The sequence below is a fragment of the Lissotriton helveticus genome, chromosome 7, assembly GCF_964261635.1.
Source record: "Lissotriton helveticus chromosome 7, aLisHel1.1, whole genome shotgun sequence".
Classification (NCBI taxonomy): domain Eukaryota; kingdom Metazoa; phylum Chordata; class Amphibia; order Caudata; family Salamandridae; genus Lissotriton; species Lissotriton helveticus.
In genome coordinates, this window is record NC_136068.1 from 813466780 (window position 1) to 813488746 (window position 21967).

At 45.7% G+C, this 21967-nt stretch overlaps 1 protein-coding gene across 2 annotated transcripts in view; it reads right to left on the reverse strand.

The window, feature by feature from the left end:
• Positions 1 to 21967, reverse strand: part of DDX46 (DEAD-box helicase 46) — a 1223843-nt gene that overhangs the window by 453664 nt on the left and 748212 nt on the right. For both annotated transcript variants that reach the window (XM_078653270.1, XM_078653271.1), the window contains exons 12-13: positions 13029 to 13107; positions 8963 to 9045 (exon numbers count right to left, since the gene is read on the reverse strand). In XM_078653270.1, coding sequence (XP_078509396.1) covers positions 8963 to 9045; positions 13029 to 13107 — 162 coding nt within the window. The remainder of the gene's footprint in view (positions 1 to 8962; positions 9046 to 13028; positions 13108 to 21967) is intronic.

Sequence of the window (21967 nt, forward strand, 5' to 3'; positions counted from 1 at the left end):
GGGAGATGTCCTGGAACTCTCTGGTTTGCAGGGTATGTTTGTAAAGGGAAGATGGCTTCTGCAGATTTGGGGTGCTGGAGTGGGTTGGGGGGGGGGGGGGGGGGGGAGAGGGGAGGGACATTGTTCATGTTGAAAGACCAGGAGATTTAAAAACCAGCAAGGTCCTGAGCGCAGGCTGGCAATGGGCAAATCAACCACACGTGAACACACACATGACAGTGAGCTTGTACTATGATTCTCTTTCTTATCTGCTACTGACATGTATTGTGCAACCTTCTCAATGACGCAGGGTAGTAGCAACCAAGGTAGAACACATCTAAACTTCCTAACGTGGAACATTAGGGGCTTCACACAACCGAAGAAAATAAGACAGGTGTTTGCCTTCTTGAACAGATGGGACATTGATGTGGCTGTATTGCAGGAGACACACATTGCACCTAATACACAGCAACATATAGGCAAACGATGGGCGGAATCGTCTTACACTGCCACATACTCCTCTTATTCGAGAGGAGCGATCACACTGATCTGGAAGGGGGTGAACTACACGATACATAAGGTGATACAGGACCCTGGTGGGAGATATGTTATAGTGTCAGGTACACTACGTGGGCAACGGATAACGCTCCTTAACGTATATGGTCCTAATGTGGATGCGCCCAAATTCTTTCATGAAGTATGGGGACATTTACAGACCTTCACTGACACACATATTATATGTGGAGGGGACTGGAACGTGACTAGGGTGGATGGGGTGGATCGTTCCCTACACTCATCAGAGCAACACAAGCAGGCAAAGGCTCAGCTAGACCACATGATGGCGGACCTGTCGCTAACTGATATATGGAGACACAGAAACGCTCTCACACAAGGAGCAACTCACATTTCAGCGTTACACAACAGTTGGTCGCGCCTTGACTACTGGTTGGGCACAGATAGCATTGCATTATGGACAAAGGACATAGCCGTCCTACCGAGAACACTATCAGATCACAACCCTGTATTACTGAAACTCACGATACCACACTACGCGCCACCACTGTTTCACTGGAGATTCAACTCCCGTGCTCTAACTGACACTGTTTACGCTGACACCATCAATACAGCAATTAAGGAATACTTTCAGATAAATGCACCAGTAGTTGAGGACCCATGCCTATTGTGGGAGGCCTTCAAGGCCAAGGTGAGAGGTGTGTGCATAAGCACCACAATAGGCATAATGAAGGACATTAGACAGCAAATAAAACGTTGCGAAACGCGCACGAAGGAGCTGGAGGTAGCCTATGAGTCCAATCAAGATGCTACCTTGGCCAACTACATACGGAACATCACACGGCAAGATCTTTCCGGGGGGGGGGGGGTCAGACCTGGCAGTGTACTTGCGAAAAAAAATTGTGAGGGTAAGGGGAGTACGACTATACTGCGCGTCAAAAGTCACAGGCTAAGGACATTCTGAATAGTTTTGTCGATACGTACGGGACACTATACAAGTCACAACAAATAGAATCGGAGGAGGAGATCCTCAACTATCTGAATGCTGTGGCCATAGGCTGGCTATCAGATGGTCAGAGGGAATATTTGGCTCAGCCCATTACGGTGGAGGAAGTGACTGATGTGATCAAATCACTTCCAAACGGGAAGGCACCTGGCCCTGACAGGTACACAAACGAGTTTTACAAGCAGTACTCTGAGGTCCTCGCTCCCTACCTGGTGGAAATGTACGGTGCATCTTTCGAACAGACGGAGCTACCCCCCACTCTCCGGGAGGCTGTGATAATCGCCCTTTTAAAACCTTCCAAAGACCCGGAGATGTGTGACTCTTACAGGCCGCTAACGCTAATCAACGTGGACTCCAAAATCCTCGCGAAATTGTTGGCGGTTAGGCTGACCCCGTTGATGACGAAGCTGGTCCTCCCAGACCAGGCGGGCTTTATCCCTACATGGACAACGTCCCACAACACTAGGTCTCTGTTTGCCCTTTCACATTATCTCCAGCCCTCCACGAAAGCAGCAGCAGTCATGCTTGATGCTGCCAAAGCTTTCGACTACATTGAATGGCGGTATCTGATTACCATCTTGAACAGAATGGGCTTCCCCAAACGTTTCGTACAGTGGGTGTCACTAATATACACCAGACCGTGCGCCGGGTTCCTGTGAATGGGTACGTATCAGACATCTTTAATATAGAGCGAGGCACGAGACAGGGGTGCCCGCTATCGCCCTTGCTTTTCGCGCTGGCACTCGAACCCCTTGCCTGCATAATTAGACAAAAATACAAATCTTCAGCTCTACAGTTCCGTTCCAGGCCACTTCATATCTCGCTCTACGCGGACGACATGTTACTATACGTTCGCGATCCTGACAAGCACCTGAATAGTCTGCTCAGAGAGTACATTAAATTTGGAGGTCACTCGGGATTGGCCATAAACTGGTCCAAATCCTCCATTATCCCTCTAACGGATACGACGACTCCAATTGATATTGAGTACCCACTGGAATGGCAGCAAGATCCCATTCGATATCTAGGCGTGATGTATCATAGGGACCCTGCGGTGGTGATAAGGTGGAACTATGGAACTGCAATCTCCAAGCTGGAAGACAAGGTGCAACGTTGGATACAGCTGCCATTGTCTCTGGCTGATCGCATAGCGATAGTAAAAATGAATGTGTTGCCTAAACTGTTGTACCTATTTAATAACATCCCTATTACACCCCCTGGGGAGGTCTTCCGCCGCATAAAGTTGCTTGTGTTGAAACTTATCTGGGCAGACAAACAGGCTCGCGTGGATCTTCAAACACTGACTCTTCCATATAGCCGAGGAGGCTTCAGGGTGCCAGATTTTCTATTATATTATTTGTGTGCTCAGGCGCAATACGCTGCTTACTGGTACCATGAAATACCATACCTCACCCACACTGCTATTGAAGAGGGAGACGCGGAGCCAATTCCATTAACAGCGATTCTGTCTCATGTCAGGCAGCCTATCCATGCCCAAGACATCAATACCATAGACACAACAGTCAAAGCCTGGCGGAAACTGGGACAACTGGCGCATAAAACCCCGCTATATGAACCTGGAATGCCATTGAATCACCATCAAGGGTTGTCAGTAATAGGGGAAAAAGTGGGCATGTCACTATTGAAACATGCAGGCATCGTTAAAATGGGGGACCTGTTTCATGAGGGCGCGTTTCTAGACATTGAACACCTGACATATATCCAAAATAAATCACCCATGTTCCGCTTCACATATTACAGACTGAAACACGCGTTAAAAAAACTATCCTACATTCCCCGACGAACCAGACAGTCTACACACACTACAGATGATCATCACAACCCAAGACTTATCGCACTTAGTGTCAAGGCTATACACCACAGCGCAGGCTGAAATTCCACACACCACTGATAAGGCTAAAGCGAGATGGGACATAGCATTAGCAGACCCATTAACAGAGCAAGAATGGCAGCAGACGTGCGCACTGACACAACTTCTCACTCCTAATGGCAACCTTAGAATTATATACTTTAAATTCATACATCAGACATACTACACGCCTGCGCGTATGCTTAAATTTGGCCTGCAGGACGAAGATAGGTGTAAAAGATGTGGTAGAGAGATCGCAGATTTCATACATCTGGCCTGGTCTTGCCTTAAGGTGCGGGAATACTGGGTGGAAATCATTACTTCACTCTCTGCCATGATACAGGCGGAGGTCGAATGCACGGTAAGGTGATGTCTACTGGGAATCGTACCACAACTCAAAGCCACTAAGCGTAAATTTTGTGTGATAGCATTGCTGTTGGCCAAACAGCATATCGCGCAATGTTGGCACAGTAGGAAAGTACCACAGGCATCCAGGTGGCTGAGGGACATGTCCAGCTGTAGAGATAAATTATTGACATATGAGGAAGAGCTCCCTGCGAAATCTAGACCCAAGGATATTTGGAGCTACTTCACAGACTACATGAGTACACTAGAAACAGACACGAGTGAATGACTTGATTGCGATGCATACGATACACGAGCTGCTGTTGGGAGTGTAAAGTAACATACTCCCCAGTCAGGAGAGGCAGGACAAGAATCGTAAGATTTGAAATGCTAGAACAGCTTACTTGTAATGGTTTATATCTCAGGTCTCCAAGTTATAGTTAACTGTTTTTTGTTGTCAATTACAAAATATAATAAACTGTAAGACTTCATCTAGAATGTACCGCCGCCGGACCTAGCGTTGTCGGCTGAAGGGCTGTGTAAATCCTACTCAAAACAAGCTCAATCCTCGCAGCCGGTCCCAGGGTTGTAGGCTCCTAGCCGTGTATGATCTATCGAAAATACAATAAAGGTCTTACAAATAAAAAAAAATTAAAAAAAACATGACAAAAAAAAAAAAATCCCAATGAGGCATCACAAAAGGAACAGGAGGAAACATGTGCGTGATGCCTTTAAGAAATCTATTTACAACCGGGCACTTGAAAAGAGAAGGCTGATCAGGAAGCCTCAAGAAGGAGGAAATGGCAGAGAGGTAGCCTTTGACAGTGCCCAGAACAGAGCCCTGTTGGGCCAGAGAAAGAAGACAGAGGAGAACCTCTGAAAGGGGGGGGCAGAGAGAGGATCCACAGCCTTTGCTGTGCACCATGGCACAAATTTGTTCCACCTGCAGGCGTATACCGTCTTTGTGGAGGGACGCCTGACTGCCAGAATCATATGACAGACTTCAATCTCCACGCATGGAGGCATTGTGGACAGATTCGGGTGGAGGACCGTCCCCTGCTGCTGCGACAGAAGGTCCTCCTGAAGAGGCAGACGAATCGGGGGATCGACTGACATGCTGAGTAGCTCGGGATACCAGTATCTTCGTGCCCAGTCCGGAGCCACAAGGATGACTTGGGCCCGGTCACGCCGGATCTTCTTCAGCATTCTGGGCAGAAGTGGTATAGGCGGAAAGGCGTACAACAGACCACAACTCCACTCGCAACGAAAAGCGTCTCCGAGCAAGTGCCGCCCTGGAAATTAAAACGTGCAGAACTGATGACACTGCGCGTTCTCTTCGGTAGCGAATAGATCTAACCAAGGCACTCCCCACTGCCGAAAGAGGCCTTGCGCCACGTCCGAGTTCAGACACCATTCGTGATCCATCATGCACCGGCGGCTGAGTGCGTCCACCCTGGCGTTCAGGGAACCTACCAGGTGTTGAACCACCAGGGTGACGCCCTGGTATTCTAGCCATTGCCAGAGGCGCAGAGCCTCCTGACAAAAGGTCCACGACCCCACCCTGCCCTGTTTGTTGCAGTACCACATGGCGGTGGTGTTGTCCGTGAACACCTGCACTACACTTCCCCGGACAGAGGGAAGGAATGCTTTCAGTGCAAGCCGGATCGCCCGCAGCTCCAGAAGGTTTATGTGGAGCCGGGACTCCGCCGGACACCAGAGGCCTCTGATCTTCCTGGAGGGACGCATCCATCACCACTACGTGCTCCGGTTGGTAAAGGGAGAGAGATCTGCCGCTGACCCAATCGCGGTCCGTGAGCCACCACTGCAACTGTCTTGCAGTGCCCTCCGAGATCAGGGCGTGGCCGGACAGGTTGCCATGATGCTGTGCCCACTGAAACTTCAGGTCCCACTGGGCGTGATGCACCAGAAGGATGAAGGAGGCCATCAGCCCCAGGAGCCGCAGCGTCAACCTTACCGAGACTCAGGATAAAGGCTGAAAGTTCGGAATCAGAGCCTGAATACCCAGAACCCGCTGTTCGGGAGGATAAACCCGAAACTGCGCTGAGTCCAGAACCGCTCCGATGAAAAGGAGCTTCTGAGAGGGGCACAGTTGTGACTTCGATATGTTGATGGAGAACCCCAGTGAGTGCAGGAGGTCGGTCGTAGTCTGGAGGTGGGAGACGACTGTCTGGGGCGAGCCCGCCTTCAACAACCAATCGCCGAGATAAGGGAAGACTGAAACCCCTAATCTGCGCAGATGAGCTGCGACCACCGCCATCATTTTCGTGAACACCCGTGGGGCGCTGGTAAGGCCGAAGGGGAGCACGGTAAACTGAAAGTGCTCGTGGCCTACCGTGAACGCAGGTAACGCCGATGGGCCGGCAGGACGGGGATGTGGAAATACGCATCTGCAAGTCCAACGCTACCATCCAGTCTTCTGGGTCCAGGGCAGCTAGGACCTGAGCCAAAGTCAGCATCTTGAACTTCTCCTTCCGGAGGAAGCCATTGACGCTCCGTAGGTCCAAGATAGGGCGTAGGCCTCCTTTGCCCTTCTTGGGTACCAGAAAGTAGTGGGAATAGCAACCACGTCTTACTTCTGGCCCAGGAACGCGCTTGACGGCCCCCTTGGCCAAGAGGGCCGTAACTTCCTCCTGCAGAAGTCGCAAGTGATCCCCCAACATGCGGTGGTACTGCAGTGGCATGGCTGGAGGGGGTCACCTCGAAGGGGAGGGAGTAGCCCCTTCGGACGATTTGCAGCACCCACCTGTCCGATGTAATGGAGCGCCAGTGGAGGAGGTGATGGTGAACCCTGCCACCCACTGGCGTCGAATGGGCCTGAAATCTCGGACTAGGAGGATTTTGAGGCAGATGCTGCGGGGGCGGTGTGGACTGACCATGCCGGTGTCTGCCAGCACCGCCACGGCGGTTACCACGTCTGTGACCGCGTTGAGGTTGGTTCTGCGGCCTGTGGCTAGCTGGACGTGTGGAGGCGCCCCTTCCTTGGCCACGAAAGGAGCGAAAGGCGGAAGTTTGCTGGCGCTGGCCGAGGCCCAAGGACTTGGCCGTAGCCCTGGAGTCCTTGAAACGCTTCGGCGCACTGTCTGCCTTGTCGCCAAAGAGGCGACGGCCATCAAAGGGCATGTCCATAAGGGAAGCTTGGACATCCCCTGAAAAGGTGGCGGACCTCAGCCAGGAGTGGCGGCGAACCGCCACCGTCATGGCAATCTCCCTACCCAGCGAGTCCGTGGTATCAAGTCCACACCGTATTGAATAGCGTGCTGCATCCCGTCCCTCTGCTAGGGCTTGGGTAAGCTTTGCCTGGACCTCCACCGGGCATAGCGGCAGCACTTCCGCAACCGTATCCCAGAGAGTGGGTGTAACGGCCCAAAAGGCAGGCGGTGTTGACAGACCGCAGTCCCAAACTCAGTGAGGAGAACAGTTTCTTCCCAAACTGATCGTACCTTTTGGATTCCCGATCCGGAGGAGCGGTCGGGAATGCGGTCTGGGAGGTAGAGGCCTGGATCACCAGGCTCTCAGGGGTGGGGTGAACGGATAGGAGGCTGTAGTCGCCCGGGGCCGGGCGGTGGCGTCAGGCCACGTTCCGATCTATGGGAAGGCCCGTAGAGGGCTTGGACCAGGTGCCCACCAGAACGTCAGTGAGGGCTTCGTTAAACGGCAGGAGAGGCTCTGAGGAGCTTGCATGCGGTTTGAGCACCTCAGTGAGGAGGTTAGTCCTCACGGCCGCGACTGGGAGCTCAAGAGCCAAGGCCTTTGCTGCCCTAGTCAACACCACGCTGTAAGCAGCCCCCGCCTCCCTAGTCACGGTAGGAGGGGAGACAAATCCAGTGTCAGGCGAAGTGTCCAGACCACTGGCCTCCCCCAGCTCGGCTGCCCAGTCCTGGATCAACTGGCACTGCAGTGCCAGAGGGTCCTCAGACCCCTCCTAGTCCCCCTCGTCATCCATCTCCTGATAGTCAGGAATAAATGATGGAGCCGGGTCGTCAGTGAAGGGCTCACCGATCGGCGTCGAAGACGGCGCCAGTCCGACGCCAGATAAGGACCGGGACTGGGAACGACGACGTCGGGGGTGACACCCTTGGTGATGGCCCCAGCGGCGCAGGGCCGACTGCCGGAGCTCAAGAAGCTTACGGGACCGCTCCCACCTAGCCTTGGAGGTCAAGGCCTGGCAGTCGGGGCACGACTTGTCATCGTGGTCGCCCGAGACAGTAAAGGCACAGACGGTGGGGGGTGGTCACAATCGTTGCAGGGTTTGAACCTGGGCATCCCTACCGGCACCGCGAGTCGAGGAATCTACTCGAGAAGGATCCAAAAGAGATCAAAAAGTTAGTCAAAAATTGTCTAGGAGTACTGCTCTTCCGGGATCTGCGCTTGCTGGCGTGGAAAAAAGAAGAACTGACGTCAGCGCGCGAGGGCGGCATCATCCTGGCGAACGCGGAGCCGCAGACGACGCCTACCGACGCGCAGGGTTACTGCTACGTAAAACTCTCCGGATCCAGTCTGACGCCTGGGGATATTCTAAGGTAAGGAATCTAACACTAACCTGTTTCTTTCAGATCTATTAACTTTTACTAATAATACAAAAAAAGCAAGAAACGCTAAGTGAGGATGTTGAATATACATTCATTATAGAAAAAGAGTTTACTAATATATCAGCAAGAAAACGATAGTCGGAAATAGAATACTGTGAGGAACAATGCATCAAATATGCTAAAGCCTCGATTAGTGTCTAGAACTATCCTTGGGCACTAAAATTGCACTTGCTTACTACTGTGGCAGTGCAAACAATATACCTAATTTGGGTCGGAAAAAGAGTCCTTTCGTAAGCTTTCTGTCATAAATGGATCTTAAACAGAATGATCAACTATTGCTATGACAGCAGACAAACAGTGTTCTACAATATTCTTCCTGCCCATCAAGAATATTGAAACTCTCAAATGCATATGACATGCTGATCAATTTTATCATTTGTGAGATCCAATGCAGCGCACAATCTGAAACAAGAGCTCCCTTCCACACACTGATTACTACAGTAATGACCAGAATATGTACAAATGATGCAAGTATGCTTCATGTATGTAAGAATTGAACCCATTCATAGTTATTCCAGGATTTTGAGATTCATGGGGTATGCACATTTTTCTAATACAAGGTAAGTTTTTTTAAAAAGAATGCAATGTGCCATACAGCTTTCTTTCATACAGTTAAAATGATTTCCCTTTATTCTTTACCTGAGGTTCAAAACCCATGTCAAACATTCGGTCTGCTTCATCCAAAACCACATAGGTAGCTCTGCGAAGGTTTGTCACACGGCCTGGAAAATAAAATAATGATAGAGGCAAAAATAAATTACTTATTTTCTTAATATGTAGTTTCACTTTCTCACAAAACAACTGGGAATATTTAAGTAAATAGCTAGACTAGAAGACCTATTTTCTGGAAGAGCCATCATGCTAATTGTTCCCTAAAGTAATTTATTTTACTAGCCGCACATTAGTCAATGTTAGTGACGTTATCTTTGTACAAACTCTCAAACAACTTACTACGAATGGCAATAATAAATATATATTTAAATTTGATAAAAAACTGGTTAACTTTATTAAGAGTCCTCCTTTGAATTTACTCTGGGATTTGCGGAACAAGTACTTTTGGTGGAGTTACAGGATTAGAAAAAAAACTAAATGTTACAGCTGTGTACTGAGCTTGTGAACAAGCAGGATGGTCAGGGAAGGGAGCATATAACCAAGAAATGTACGGAGAAAAGTCACAATGGCTCTCGTAAATATATTATTCTTATGATAAAAAACATTTAAGCTCAGGCAACCGTGTACTGAAGCATATGGCCCTTGTATTTATTTTCAAAATCTGGTCTTGCATACCATCAGAGGGCCAGGAGAACCTGAATAAACTCAGAAAACAGCAGTCTCCAAAACACATCATAAACCTAAGACTGAGATGGAGCACGGAGCCACATCAGCCAATATCTGACATCGGTCACCTAGGAAAGAGCATATTACAGATTACAGCGTATGTGTGGTACGTAAATTCCCTATATAACCCAGACTTCCCTCTATAGCAAAAGCTGTATGACAAACCTTTTCTTTAATCTCATTGCCCACGTTATTCAGTTTCCAAAAGGACTTTCCTTTGTTTAAATATATTATTCTTCACAGCGTTATTCTTTTATACAATAGAAATGTAAAGAAAAGCCAAGCAAGGGTGCAGCAGTTAAATCTTTTCGTGCTTTTTTCAATTATATGTTCCTGTGAACAGTTTACATCTTAATAAGTCACATCTCGTCTCTCTATCAGCAGAGAATATGTGCTACTTAGTTTAACACAAAAAAATAGAAAAATGTGAAACTGTAGAAAACACAACCAATACGTCGGTAAGAGCATTGCTCTGGGAATTAAGGCATAATTCATCAAATTCATTTATATGTCATGGCATCTGGACCACTGCCATTGGGGGACAATCTTTAAATTGAATTTAAATACATCCACGGAAATGATTACTGAACTGAAAGGCAAAAACAAACGTATAATTAAAAGCAAAACTTTACTGTACAAGTCAGCATGTGTAGCAATATTTCTACTTTATATTTGTTAAAAATGTTCACTATGGAAATAAAATATGCTAAAATATAGACCCGATATAGTCTCATCCTAAGCATCCAGGTTTCTTCTCATACCACGATTTTCAAAATGACACCATAACAACTCACCTACCTTTGACGGTTTAAGTCCTGGAAGCCCGGTTCTATTAGCCTTGAAGGGACTTTTTCCACAGAAGTTAAACAATGTCAACAGTTTAGTAAAGGATTTAATTTGGAATAAGATCTTTAACAACATTTCTCTTAAAAGCATGCAGAAAGTCAACAAAAAAGCCTTGCAAAGCTGTGATATCTCAATGTTATCCTGTAGGTTTTAGTATAAATACATGGGAGATACTTTTACAAAATTAAACTCATTTCAAATAAACAACTCAATGTTGTCTCCTAATGCCCAAAAATTCACAATTTCAAGATCTAGAAATGGTGTGCAGCTGAATTTAGTCATTTTCAGGGGCTATAGAATAGGCTGAAAATTATCATACTTACAAATCAAGGTTTCAAAAATTCATGCAATTACACCAGTAACTGCTAATAACCGTGACTAGTTAGCACATTTGGAGCATGGCATGTGCATTTGTATCTGGTGCACAGTCTAATGGATGATAAAAATAAATGGCGCGGTCACATGGAGGAGCACTCAGCATAAAACAATAGAGAAGCAGGGTCACCTACTAATATGAGAGGACTTTTGATAAAGATGAGTATGCTCTCTCAGCGGCAACAGAAACACCAAACTGACCCACGCTTTTGTGTAGAAGACATGGCAGCATGTACAAGGCAACACTAACAGGAAGTGCCGAGGTGCACACCAGCAACCCTTAGAGGTTGGCTAGCCTCACCACCACAGAGATTACGGGGGAGTGCAGTTTCTGAATGTGAAACTGTCATAGGCGTTTAGGGAGAAGATTGAGGGATCTTGGTATCTTGCATTCAAAGCTCAAAAAACCTTCAAATGTGATGAACATTCAAATTCCATATGGGGTGGCTTTTGCCATTCGCATGTTTTTATAAAGGAAGCATGCACAAAAGCTAAGTGGATGAGGCATACCTGGCACACAAAAAAAGTCTACCTCCTAATTATATTGTGCTGGAACTCAGTCAGCACCCACACATTCTACTAGGGATAGATTTGTGCAGATAACCCCTCTGCAGCAAAAACAGTACTGGATTTTATGCTGGGTTTTAAGGAGCACATTGGTGTGGTACAACCCTCATTCGATTGGTCTTTCTACCGTTTTCTTTAAGAAATGGACTGCATGACATTTTGTGATATAGCCAGATTGGTCACATGTAAGAAATGTTTACACTCCAAACCCAATATGTTCCCCCTTTTCCACTACTCTGCATGTCTAGCAAACCTTTGCGGCACTCTGGGTAAGTAAGATTTAAAATTCAGCATGCTGAAGGAGGAACTTGAATCATCGTTCAGCAGCAACAAGGAAAGGTTTGCAAGATTATAAAAAACTGGATACTTTTTAAAATAATATATCAGATGAAAAAACTCACTGAATTACACTTTTCAGAACTGAACACTACAAAAACACAAAACCTGCATGTAAGCCTGTTAAAACACTACATCATTACTAAATCATAATAAACCAAATCCATCTCTTAGAGGTAGTATCGGTTACCCAGTTGATGCTGCTGCATTTAGATTGGTGAACTGTTTAGAAAACCTTAGATGCTATGTTCCTCTTTACCGCATGGAGGCCATCATATAGGAAATCCTGCCTCAAGTAATTACTGATTCCAGAAAGTATTCCCTCCCGATTACGGGTCTTGACCCTCAGAATGATTAATAACTGTCAGAATCAGTGTTTGCACATCTATCTCATTAGTTTTTTTCCTCATTAAGAGCACTTTTCCTTATTCAGGTTTTACCAGAATATTCATGGCGAAAATAGAATGAAGTTAACGTTTTTTGTAGGATTTCTCACAATGTTTATTTCTGATTTGGTGGAAAATCCTGTTTCCAAAGAATTCAGATTTAGAGCACGACATGTAAAGAGCTCCCGCCATCATAACCTATATGATGCTTATTTAAAATAAAATTAGCTTTTATTAATTTTAATACAAATTAAAGTATAGTTGACAATCTCTGGAGGTCAAGCAGTAGTGCATGATTACTTTCTGTGAAATAAGCTCGTGCATAGTTAACTTGTTCACCTTTCTTGTGATTTTTAATGAAACAATTCCACCATTTTAAAAAGGAAAAACCTTAACGAATACCCCCATTAGGATCTCAATTTTCAGAAAGGGACAAAAACGGATTGGTGATGAAGAGCTAGAGGATATTTTTAACATGGCCCAAACACAGCTTCCTTGTCACCTACATTCAGTTGTTAACGTGTCACTCTGCCCTAAAAACCGAGTAAATTATTATGAGAATTTGAATAACCAGACTAGTACATTATTTAATTATGCCAGTATAACGTTGGACGCTATGATTCTACTCTGTTTTCCTTCCTATTAAAAGAGAAACTATTTCTAGTAGGGCAAAATCATACATCAGATGGAAATGTAATTACTAGAACTGTGGGTCAAGAGAAATGTACATCATAAACTAAGTAAGAGATCACAGCTTCAAGGAAGATGATGTTACAAAATGTTTTACTATAAGGTCAGATGTAGTCACTTTCAAAACTGGTGATAGAAAATAATAAAATACACGGATTTTAACTCACCGTTATTGGCTGCCAGCATGTCAATCATGCGGCCAGGTGTGCATACAATAATCTCAGCACCGCGTTTAAGTTCAGCAATCTGAAAGATGCAAGAACAGGACTTTAAAAAACAAAGTCTATTCACAAAATATTTCTGGCAAACACCTACCTTCTACAAAACACATTGTGTTCACATTTTATGAAGTTCGTAACATAACTGATTTTGGCAGTGTGGTGGTTATTTGAGATGTGTTAAAAGACAAATATGCTCGCAAAACGGTAGCAGCCCACTCCAGAATACACATGGCACGAGCAGCACCCTGGAAGGAGTCGTCGTGGCTCGTCTATTATTCTTGTTATTTACAGTAGCGAAGCCAGGAGGGTGAACACAATAGAAATGATGAAACCCAAACAGGTTTAGAGTGTGACGTGTGGCAAGTGGAAAAAAGCTAGGAGACAGGAGACCTGTCACAAAGGGGCAGTAGTCCCCGCCCACACCCCCAAACAAGAGAGTAAGATGGGTATGCCACACAGCCATGGTGGAGCTGCAGACAGCCCAAAGCTAGAAAATGTTGTTTTAGAAGGTGCTTTAGAAAGTTTCCTTACAGCACAATTCAGAAACATGTGAAACAGCATATAGGAAGACAACACTATCGCGTACAAGGTTGTGTAGCAGCGAATGGGTGGAGTTTTTAACTGCTAGATGGTGGAGGAGTGGTCTGATCACAGGGGACCCCAGGTCTACGCCTGGTGGTGCCATCAGCCTGAGGCTATCCAAAACAGAGTGCAGTTATGAAAGAGTGAATCCTGGAGCTGAAGCACAGGGCAGCAGCTGCTGGGAATGTCACACGTAACACTGTTTTGGTGCGGGCAGCCACTAGGGTCTTATGGAGGATGTAGGCATCTCCCCCTGGGGTGGGGCGAAGGCCGAAAGAAAACAGATGGGATATTCATGGACGGTTGCATGCTGAGGATGTGGTGGAAACGGTGTGCTCCAGTCAGCAGACCAAACGGTGTCGATAATCCATCTGGTACCCTTGATCTTGATTGGTGCACGAATGGATTCATGGCATGAAAACGTCATTGTACTATCCTGAGTTGTTATGCTGAGATATTATCTTGTTTTCTCAATGTGGAACAACTATTAAGTCTAAAAGAAATAATCTTGCCTCTTAACACTGAAGACTCAAACGAGCAGACCAAGAGGCCTGGAATAAAGACCATATGTGCAAACCATCTTCTTAGAGAGGACCCATGTAGATCACCCTCAATAAACTGTCCCAAAGCACTTCCATTCAACCTTTACATTCCAATCTAGAGAAGTACCTATGTTAATGATCCCAAAAGTACTGTTTATGGTTATGAAAGGTAAGAACGGCAGAATGTTTGCCATCAATGGTGGCTCAACAGCAGACAATGCGGCCTATCCACCCCCCCCCCCCCCCCCAAAGATTCAGTTCCCACTCGTGGATGTCTGGATGTGAAGGACTGGCCTTTTGCGTTCTCTGGTGATGCGAAAAGGTCTGGGGGCATATGTATCAAGCTATTTTGCGTTCGCAAACACTGCGAATCGCACAACAACAGTTTGTGACTGCAAAATAGACTAGTCCTATGTATAGCATAGGTTAGCATCGCAAAATGGATATTCGCAAAAGTAGCAAATACCTATTTTGCGAGGCCAGAAATCTGCGAATATTCATTGCAAACTCGCAGTTTGCGATACATTTTTTGCGAACTTCGCAAATAGAGTAATCGCAATTTGCGATATTGCAAACCAATGTATGAAAAAATCACAAATTGCGAATCCGTGAGAATCCCAATTTTGCACATTGATTTTACCACCAACTCAGAGCAGGTGGTAACCAGGTGTAACCTATTTAAACAAGCCCACAATGTTACAGGAACTTCCACAATGGCAGCGCTGTATGTGATAGCCAGGAGGTTGCAAATTCGGGCTGCAGCACAGAGAAGGAGGCGACAGGAACGAATCTTCAGTGTGCGCATCACTCTGTTCCAGCAGACTTACGAGGAGATCCACGAGAAGTATAGGCTAGACTCAGCCATCATTATGGACATGATGGAGGAGCTGAAACCCCTGCTGGAACGAAACCATTCCAACCCATGTGCAGGTCCTGTGTTCACTGCACTTACTGTCTTCAGGGAGTTTTCAAGGGGTGATAGCAGCAGCTGGTGGGGTCTCCCAGAGTTGTCTGTCGCACTACTTCCATGCATTCCTGGATGCAATGGTACAGAGGCTACATCATCACATCCAATTCCAAGCACACAACAGGCATTATAGCAAACAAAACAGGACTTCTACCAGATTGCACATTTCCCCCACATAATTGGCTCCCTAGATGGAACCCATGTAGCCCTCTCACCCCCATCAAACAATGAGTATGTATTCAGGAACCACAAATCTGATCATTCACTAAACATACAGGTCATCTGCAAAGCCAAATATATCAACGATATAGTTGCAAAATACCCGGGCAGTACACACAACTCATTTATCTTAAGACATAGTGGGATATACAGACGTATCACTGCTGGCGAGTTTGGTGAGGGCTACCTGCTAGGTAAATGCATGTCTAACATTCAAACATACAGTTAGTGCCTGGGGTGGGAGGACAGTGATTTACCTCATGTCTCATCTTGTAGGTGACAGTGCATATGCAGTGCGGGACTTCATCCTAACACCATACCTCAAGGGAGAGGAGATTTACTCGTGCACACAAATCTACGCTCTGTATTACTGAGCGGACATTTGGGATACTAAAGAGCCGGTTCCGCTGCCTGCATAAGAGCGGAGGAGCACTACAATACAGCCCAGAGACCTGCTGCAAGATTGTAGCTACTTGTGCCATGCTCCACAACATAGCTGCGAAAAAAAGGAATTCCAGTAGAACTTACTGATACAGATGCATCCGGGGCTGAGGGACCAGGTCAGCTTTACAGACCAGCTGGTGGTGTTGGGGCAGCTGCCGGATGACAGAGACGTGATGAGATCACACAAAACTATTTCTAGGTGAGTAATGATGACAAGGCAAAAGATGTTTTTGTGCACGACTGTGTTTAATCAATCCTTTAGCAGCAGGATAATTCTAGTCATACAGCCTGACAGTCACTTCATGAGTGTCACAAGATGTTGCACATGTCATGAGCACAGTGTATGTATGTACGCAAAACACAAGTCCACATGCAATGAGTTGCTTCACCCATTGGCTATCCTCAGTGGTGGCAGTTCTTTTTTTAAGTGAACGCCCTGCTGGCGCACGCTCAGGGTGCGTACTGCTCTCCCTTGACTCGTCAGGTGTTGTGCCCTGCCTCCGACTGCGCCGTCTGGTTTCGGGAACTGGTGGGGTGATGCTGCTCCTGCTTGACAGCTCCTCGCTGTCCCCTGAGCCCAGGAGTACTGTGTCACCTGTGGCAGCTGTTCCAAGGCGGTCTTCACATGCACCAGGCCTTTGGCCACATCCTGGCTGCAGTGGGCCATCTCAACTAGCATGCTCACTGAGTGTGTGGCAGCAGGGTCATGGCAGTACACAGGCGGTTGACCGCCTTGCTGTAGGTGTCCAAACAGATGTTGAGACGCCATCTCCTTCTGCGTCTGGCTGCCTGCTCTTGCTTCACAGTGTTACAGCAAACAAATGATGGACGGAATGCTGACAATGCAAACATTCTCCCCCAGTCAAAAGATCTGGGTTAAATCCATCGTTCTTTGCCCACAACGCCACCCCAGTTTGGACCCAGCCATATGCAAATCAGTCTTGACCCTGTGCCCCATGGGAACAATTCAGACCGAACTGCCAGGCCAGTCAAAAGAATAATGGATTTAACCCAGATCTCTTGACTGGGGGTGAATGTTTTGATTTGTTCTGCATTCCGTCCATCAATTGTGTGTCTGTTGCTTTTTTGCCCTAAGAGCGCCAGGTATGCCCAGACGTCGGTCCGGGGTTCATTGTGCCACTGGAATCAAGCTATCCTGACTGAAGAAGGTTGAAATCTCGAAACCAGTGCTAGGATGCTTGTTTCTGGTCCAGGGAGGGCCTGGCAGTTCTGGCTGGACTGCTCCCATGAGGCACAGGGTCAAGAATAATTTGCATATGGCCAGGTCTAAACTGGGGTGGCATAGTGAGCAAAAGAATGATGGATTTAACCCAGAATTCTTGACTGGGGGTGAATGTTTTGATTTGTTCTGCATTCCGTCCATCAATTGTGTGTCTTTTGCTTTTTCGCTTCAAGTGAGCCAGGTATGCCCAGACGTGGGTCCGGGGCTCACTGTGCCACTGGTATCAAGCTATCCTGGCTGAAGAGAGAAACTGGTCCTAGGATGCTTGTTTCCGGTCCAGGGAGGGCCTGGCTTGGTAGTTTGGGCTGGACTGTTGCCATGAGGCACAGAGTCAAAACTGATTTGCATATGGCCAGGTCTAAACTGGGGTGGCATGGTGAGCAATGATGGATTTAACCCAGATCTCTTGACTGGGGGTAAATGTTTTGATTTGTTCTGCATTCCATCCATTAATTGTGTGTCTTTTGCTTTTTCGCTCCAAGTGAGCCAGGTATGCCCAGACGTGGGTCCGGGGTGTAGCAGGGATCCTGTTCTCCGACAGAACTGTGCATAGAGACTTGGAACATCAGTGAATTAGGGTGTGCCAAAACTCACCTTAGTACCTAAAATCCCCTACCGAGCTAGCTACAGTGTCTCATTGGTCATTACAAACTCCCAATACTTAGACAAACCAGAACATGAACTAAGAATACCTCAGGTCACGTGGAACACATGAACACTCTTTCGTTATACAATCATTTCAATCCAGAACGAGGAGTAGACGAGGACGCATGCACATTTGAAATGTTTATTTACTAATGCAGTGTTCTTAAACGCAGTATCTTAGATAATACAAGCAAACATATTATAAGAAGCAAAGTTATCAGCATATAGTTACTAGTCCATAGAATACAAAAGGTGACAAAATGCTAAAATGCTGAAATGAATAGTGTTTAACAACACCTGATTCTCACCCTCCCTATCTAGTATATTATATTATATCTATGAAGGTCTCTTTGGGTTTTAGCAGGGCGGCCCCATACCTCAAGATCCTAGTGGTAAGGGATCACATCATCTTCCACCAGCTCTCTGCTTGCGAAGCACCATCAAGTGTGTAGTGTGCTCTGTAGGGAGCAATATAAAACGTGCCTAAAGCCAGAACTTGGCCGCCACTTGCATGTATGTTATGTCTAGGAAGGTGCAAAGATCAGACCTCACAACAACCCTGTGTCGGGTTACCCTTGAAGGCTTCAGCACTCACTGTACAGACACAGTTTACCAAGCAAAGCTGATATCAGAGCAATAACATATTATTTTCGTGTAAATCACAACGCTCTACTAGGCTGAAAGCTAAAACAAAAATTATGTGTCGTGTGCAGAAGCGGCAAAAAGGTAAAATGGCGTTTAAACATTTAATAAGCTCATGCTAACTTAACACAGCATATAGGCAATGAGTAACTATATGACAGGGGCTCACTGTGCCACTGGCATCAAGCTATACTGGCTGAAGAGAGAAACTGGTCCTAGGATGCTTGTTTATGGTCCAGGGAGGGCCTGGCTTGGCAGATCGGGCTAGACTTTTGCCATGAGGCACAGAGTCAAAACTGATTTGCATATGGCCAGGTCTAAACTGGGGTGGCATGGTGAGCAATGATGGATTTAACCCAGATCTCTTGACTGGGGGTAAATGTTTTGATTTGTTCTGCATTTCGTCCATTAATTGTGTGTCTTTTGCTTGCTTCATCGTGGCGCACAGTTCTTTGATTTCGCCGGTCATTTCATTGACTGAGACCAGCTGCCGGTGTATTGACCTGGGTCAGGCTGGGCATCATCCTCCCCTACGGACTATGTTTCTGCCTCTAACAGTGGCAGTGGGGGCACACTGTGACTGTCTCGATGGGACAGGTATTGTCAGTGTTGTTTATTCTGTGTCCTCCTGCCCTGGCTGCTCCTCCGTATGCCGGGCCTCCTCAGCTCCTGCATTGTCATCCTGTGTTTCAGGTGGTACTGTGAATGAGAAGTCACATTTTAATTTTGTGTTCTGCTCAGCATTGTTCACTGAATAAAGTTTTCTGATTTTGCAGTAGCTAACTGCTGCCTAGCGTTTTTGGCTTTTACTGATTTACTCATACTGCTTCTACATTGCTTTGTCTCATTGCTCCACTGTATGATGCATGCGACTACATCTCCCATGATGCATTGCTGGGTGTCCTGGAAAAAGTGTACTGGAGTAGCATATGTACTTTGTAGTTGGTGCATTCCTGAGTGTGTGTTTGGGATGGTAATGTGTGAGGGATGATTTGGCATGCGTCTTACATGTCTGGTGTTGGGAGGGTCGGAGCTGACAATGTCAGCCACACGACTGACGCTCTCGGGCTGAAGGGTGGATTCCACCAACTCCTCAAGGGGTGTAGACTCTGTTGCAGTTGGAATTCTACCTCCAGTCTTCTTAGCCTCTGCCAGCCTGGTTGCCACCTTGTCCTTAGACCGGGAGCGCATATCGTCCCATCGCTTGCGCAGGTCCTCCACAGAGCGCTTGAGTCACACCGATGGCATTTACCTTTGCCTGGAAGTCCAGCCATATTTTTCTCTTTCTTGACTCTGGCACACGCAGTGATTTCTTTCCAAATAGTAGTTGAGAAATCGCTATCTGCAGGTTCGCAGTATAATTCGGCGCATTTTTGGGAATTGCAAAAAAATTTGAGATTTTTTATTTACAACGCGTTTTGCAATTCTCAAAATGCGAATCGCTAAAACTTGCACTCTGAGAATCGCAAACACTAAATTTCATACATATGCCCCTATATCTGGTATTCCCCATTTTCTGAAGATCTTCTCGAGTTCTGTTTGATTCAGTTCCCACTCGTGGGAGGTGAAGGCTGGTCTGCTCAGCTTGTCCGCTTCTAAATTCTTTCCCTGGAAGATGTACTGTTATATTTGTTTGTTTTTGTGATAGCCCACCTCCAGATGTGTTGTGCTAGTTTTGAGAGTGCAAAAGATTTTGCTCCTACCACCTACTTGTTGAGATAAAACATCAGTGTTGTATTGTACATTTGATTTAGTAATAATTTTCCACACAGCGGTTACTCAAAGGATTTTAAGGCTAGGAACACTGTCTTTAGCTCAAGTACATTTATGTGTTGTACTGCTTCCTGTACTCCCCAGATTCCTCCGATTTTGATTCTTTCCCTATGAGCCCCCCCATCCCATATGCATGGAGTCAATGGTAATGGTAACTGTTGGAGATATGAAGGGTCTTCCAGTTGTTATACTTGTTCAGTTCCACCACACCATCTCCTCCTATACTCTTTGTGTGACAAACACTAGACCTACCCAATACCCTGTGGCTTGTGTACATTGACTTTGGACACATTCCTGAATTGGTCTCATATGTAGCCGTACAGATGGCATTAGAAGTATGCAGGAAGCCATTTTTCCCAGCATTTCCCCCATAGTCCTCAATGTCAGAGACTGACCTCTCGGGTATTGGTGGGTTTCGTGCAGAAACAACAGTCTTCTCTTCTCGCAAGTGGTATCATTTTGCTTTAATTCAGTTGATCCTCGCTCACATGACCTGCTTTCCCGGGTTTGGGTGACTATCTTTCTATGTTTATGGAAAACCCCAGTTTGTTGTGTTGATTTGAAAGTATTTATGTAATTTGTGTAGTATGTTCGTTTTACCATCCAGTCATCTAGGTCAGGATATACGTGTATCCCTTGCCTCCTCAGATATGCCATGAATGCTGCTAAGCACTTTGCAAATACTGTGGGAGCGGAATTTAGTCCAAATGCCAGCACTTTGAATTAATAGTGTTTCATTGATGACAAAATGCAAGAATTTTATGAACTTGTGATTCATTGGGATGTATAAATATGCATCTTTTAGATTTATTGCCACCATATAGTCTTCTTGCTGCAGCTGCAGAATTACATCCTGCAGCGTTGTAATTTTAAACTTTTGGGTCTTTATGAACTTGTTTAAGAAAAAGAGGTCCAGTATAGGACGTAGAGATCCGTCTTGCTTTGGGATAAGAAAATATGTTGAGTAGTTTCCCTGTTTAATCTCCTTTTTGGGCCCTATTTTTATTGCCTTGTTTTGTAGTAATACTTTCACCTCTGCTAGTAGTCATATTTTTTCCTGTCATGTTAGACCGCTCTCCTTGGTCCCTTTGCCGGTAGACTTTTGACCAGTTTTACACAATGGTTGTGCTTGGTAATATTAAGTATGCATTTGATACGTACAAGAAACATTGATAGTATTGGGACTCGAATCCCTTTATAAGGATCCACTTAACTGTCATTCAATCTCTAAAGCTGAAATTAAAAACCAGTTTCAGTATGGACAGGGTTAAACGAAAGATATGCACAAAATTGTAACAAAACTATGGTATCATCCTATTTGGGGCTTCCCTCTATTCCTTTTGATTTAAACTCATATCTGTTTTTTGTTACAAACAACCAACATCGATATGTATTGGTGCGATTTAGATTAAACCTTATGCCGTGCATGCTGGGTTTTCCCGCTGGAGTTTACTCACTTAATGAACTGCCAGGTTGCCCTTTCAATGATACCTCCTCCCAATCCAATCTTCACCTTATCTTTTTTTTGCTAATTTTATATGTCAGATCGTAAAAAGTTCATTTTTCCTCTTCCGCGGAAATACAAATTTGTGCAATGTCGCCCAGCTCTTTTCTTCCTCCAAATGCTACCTGACTTTTACATGTGTTTTTTCCCTTACATCTTATTTATATATGGCCTTACCAACTAGGAGATTCATTGCCTTGTAATACTATTTTAATCACAGTTTGGAATTTTGTACATTACATTATGAATTGGATGAATTTAGTAATCACTTAATTTTAGGATCGTATTTCCTAAGATCTAATAAAGTTAATTGAATGACTGAGT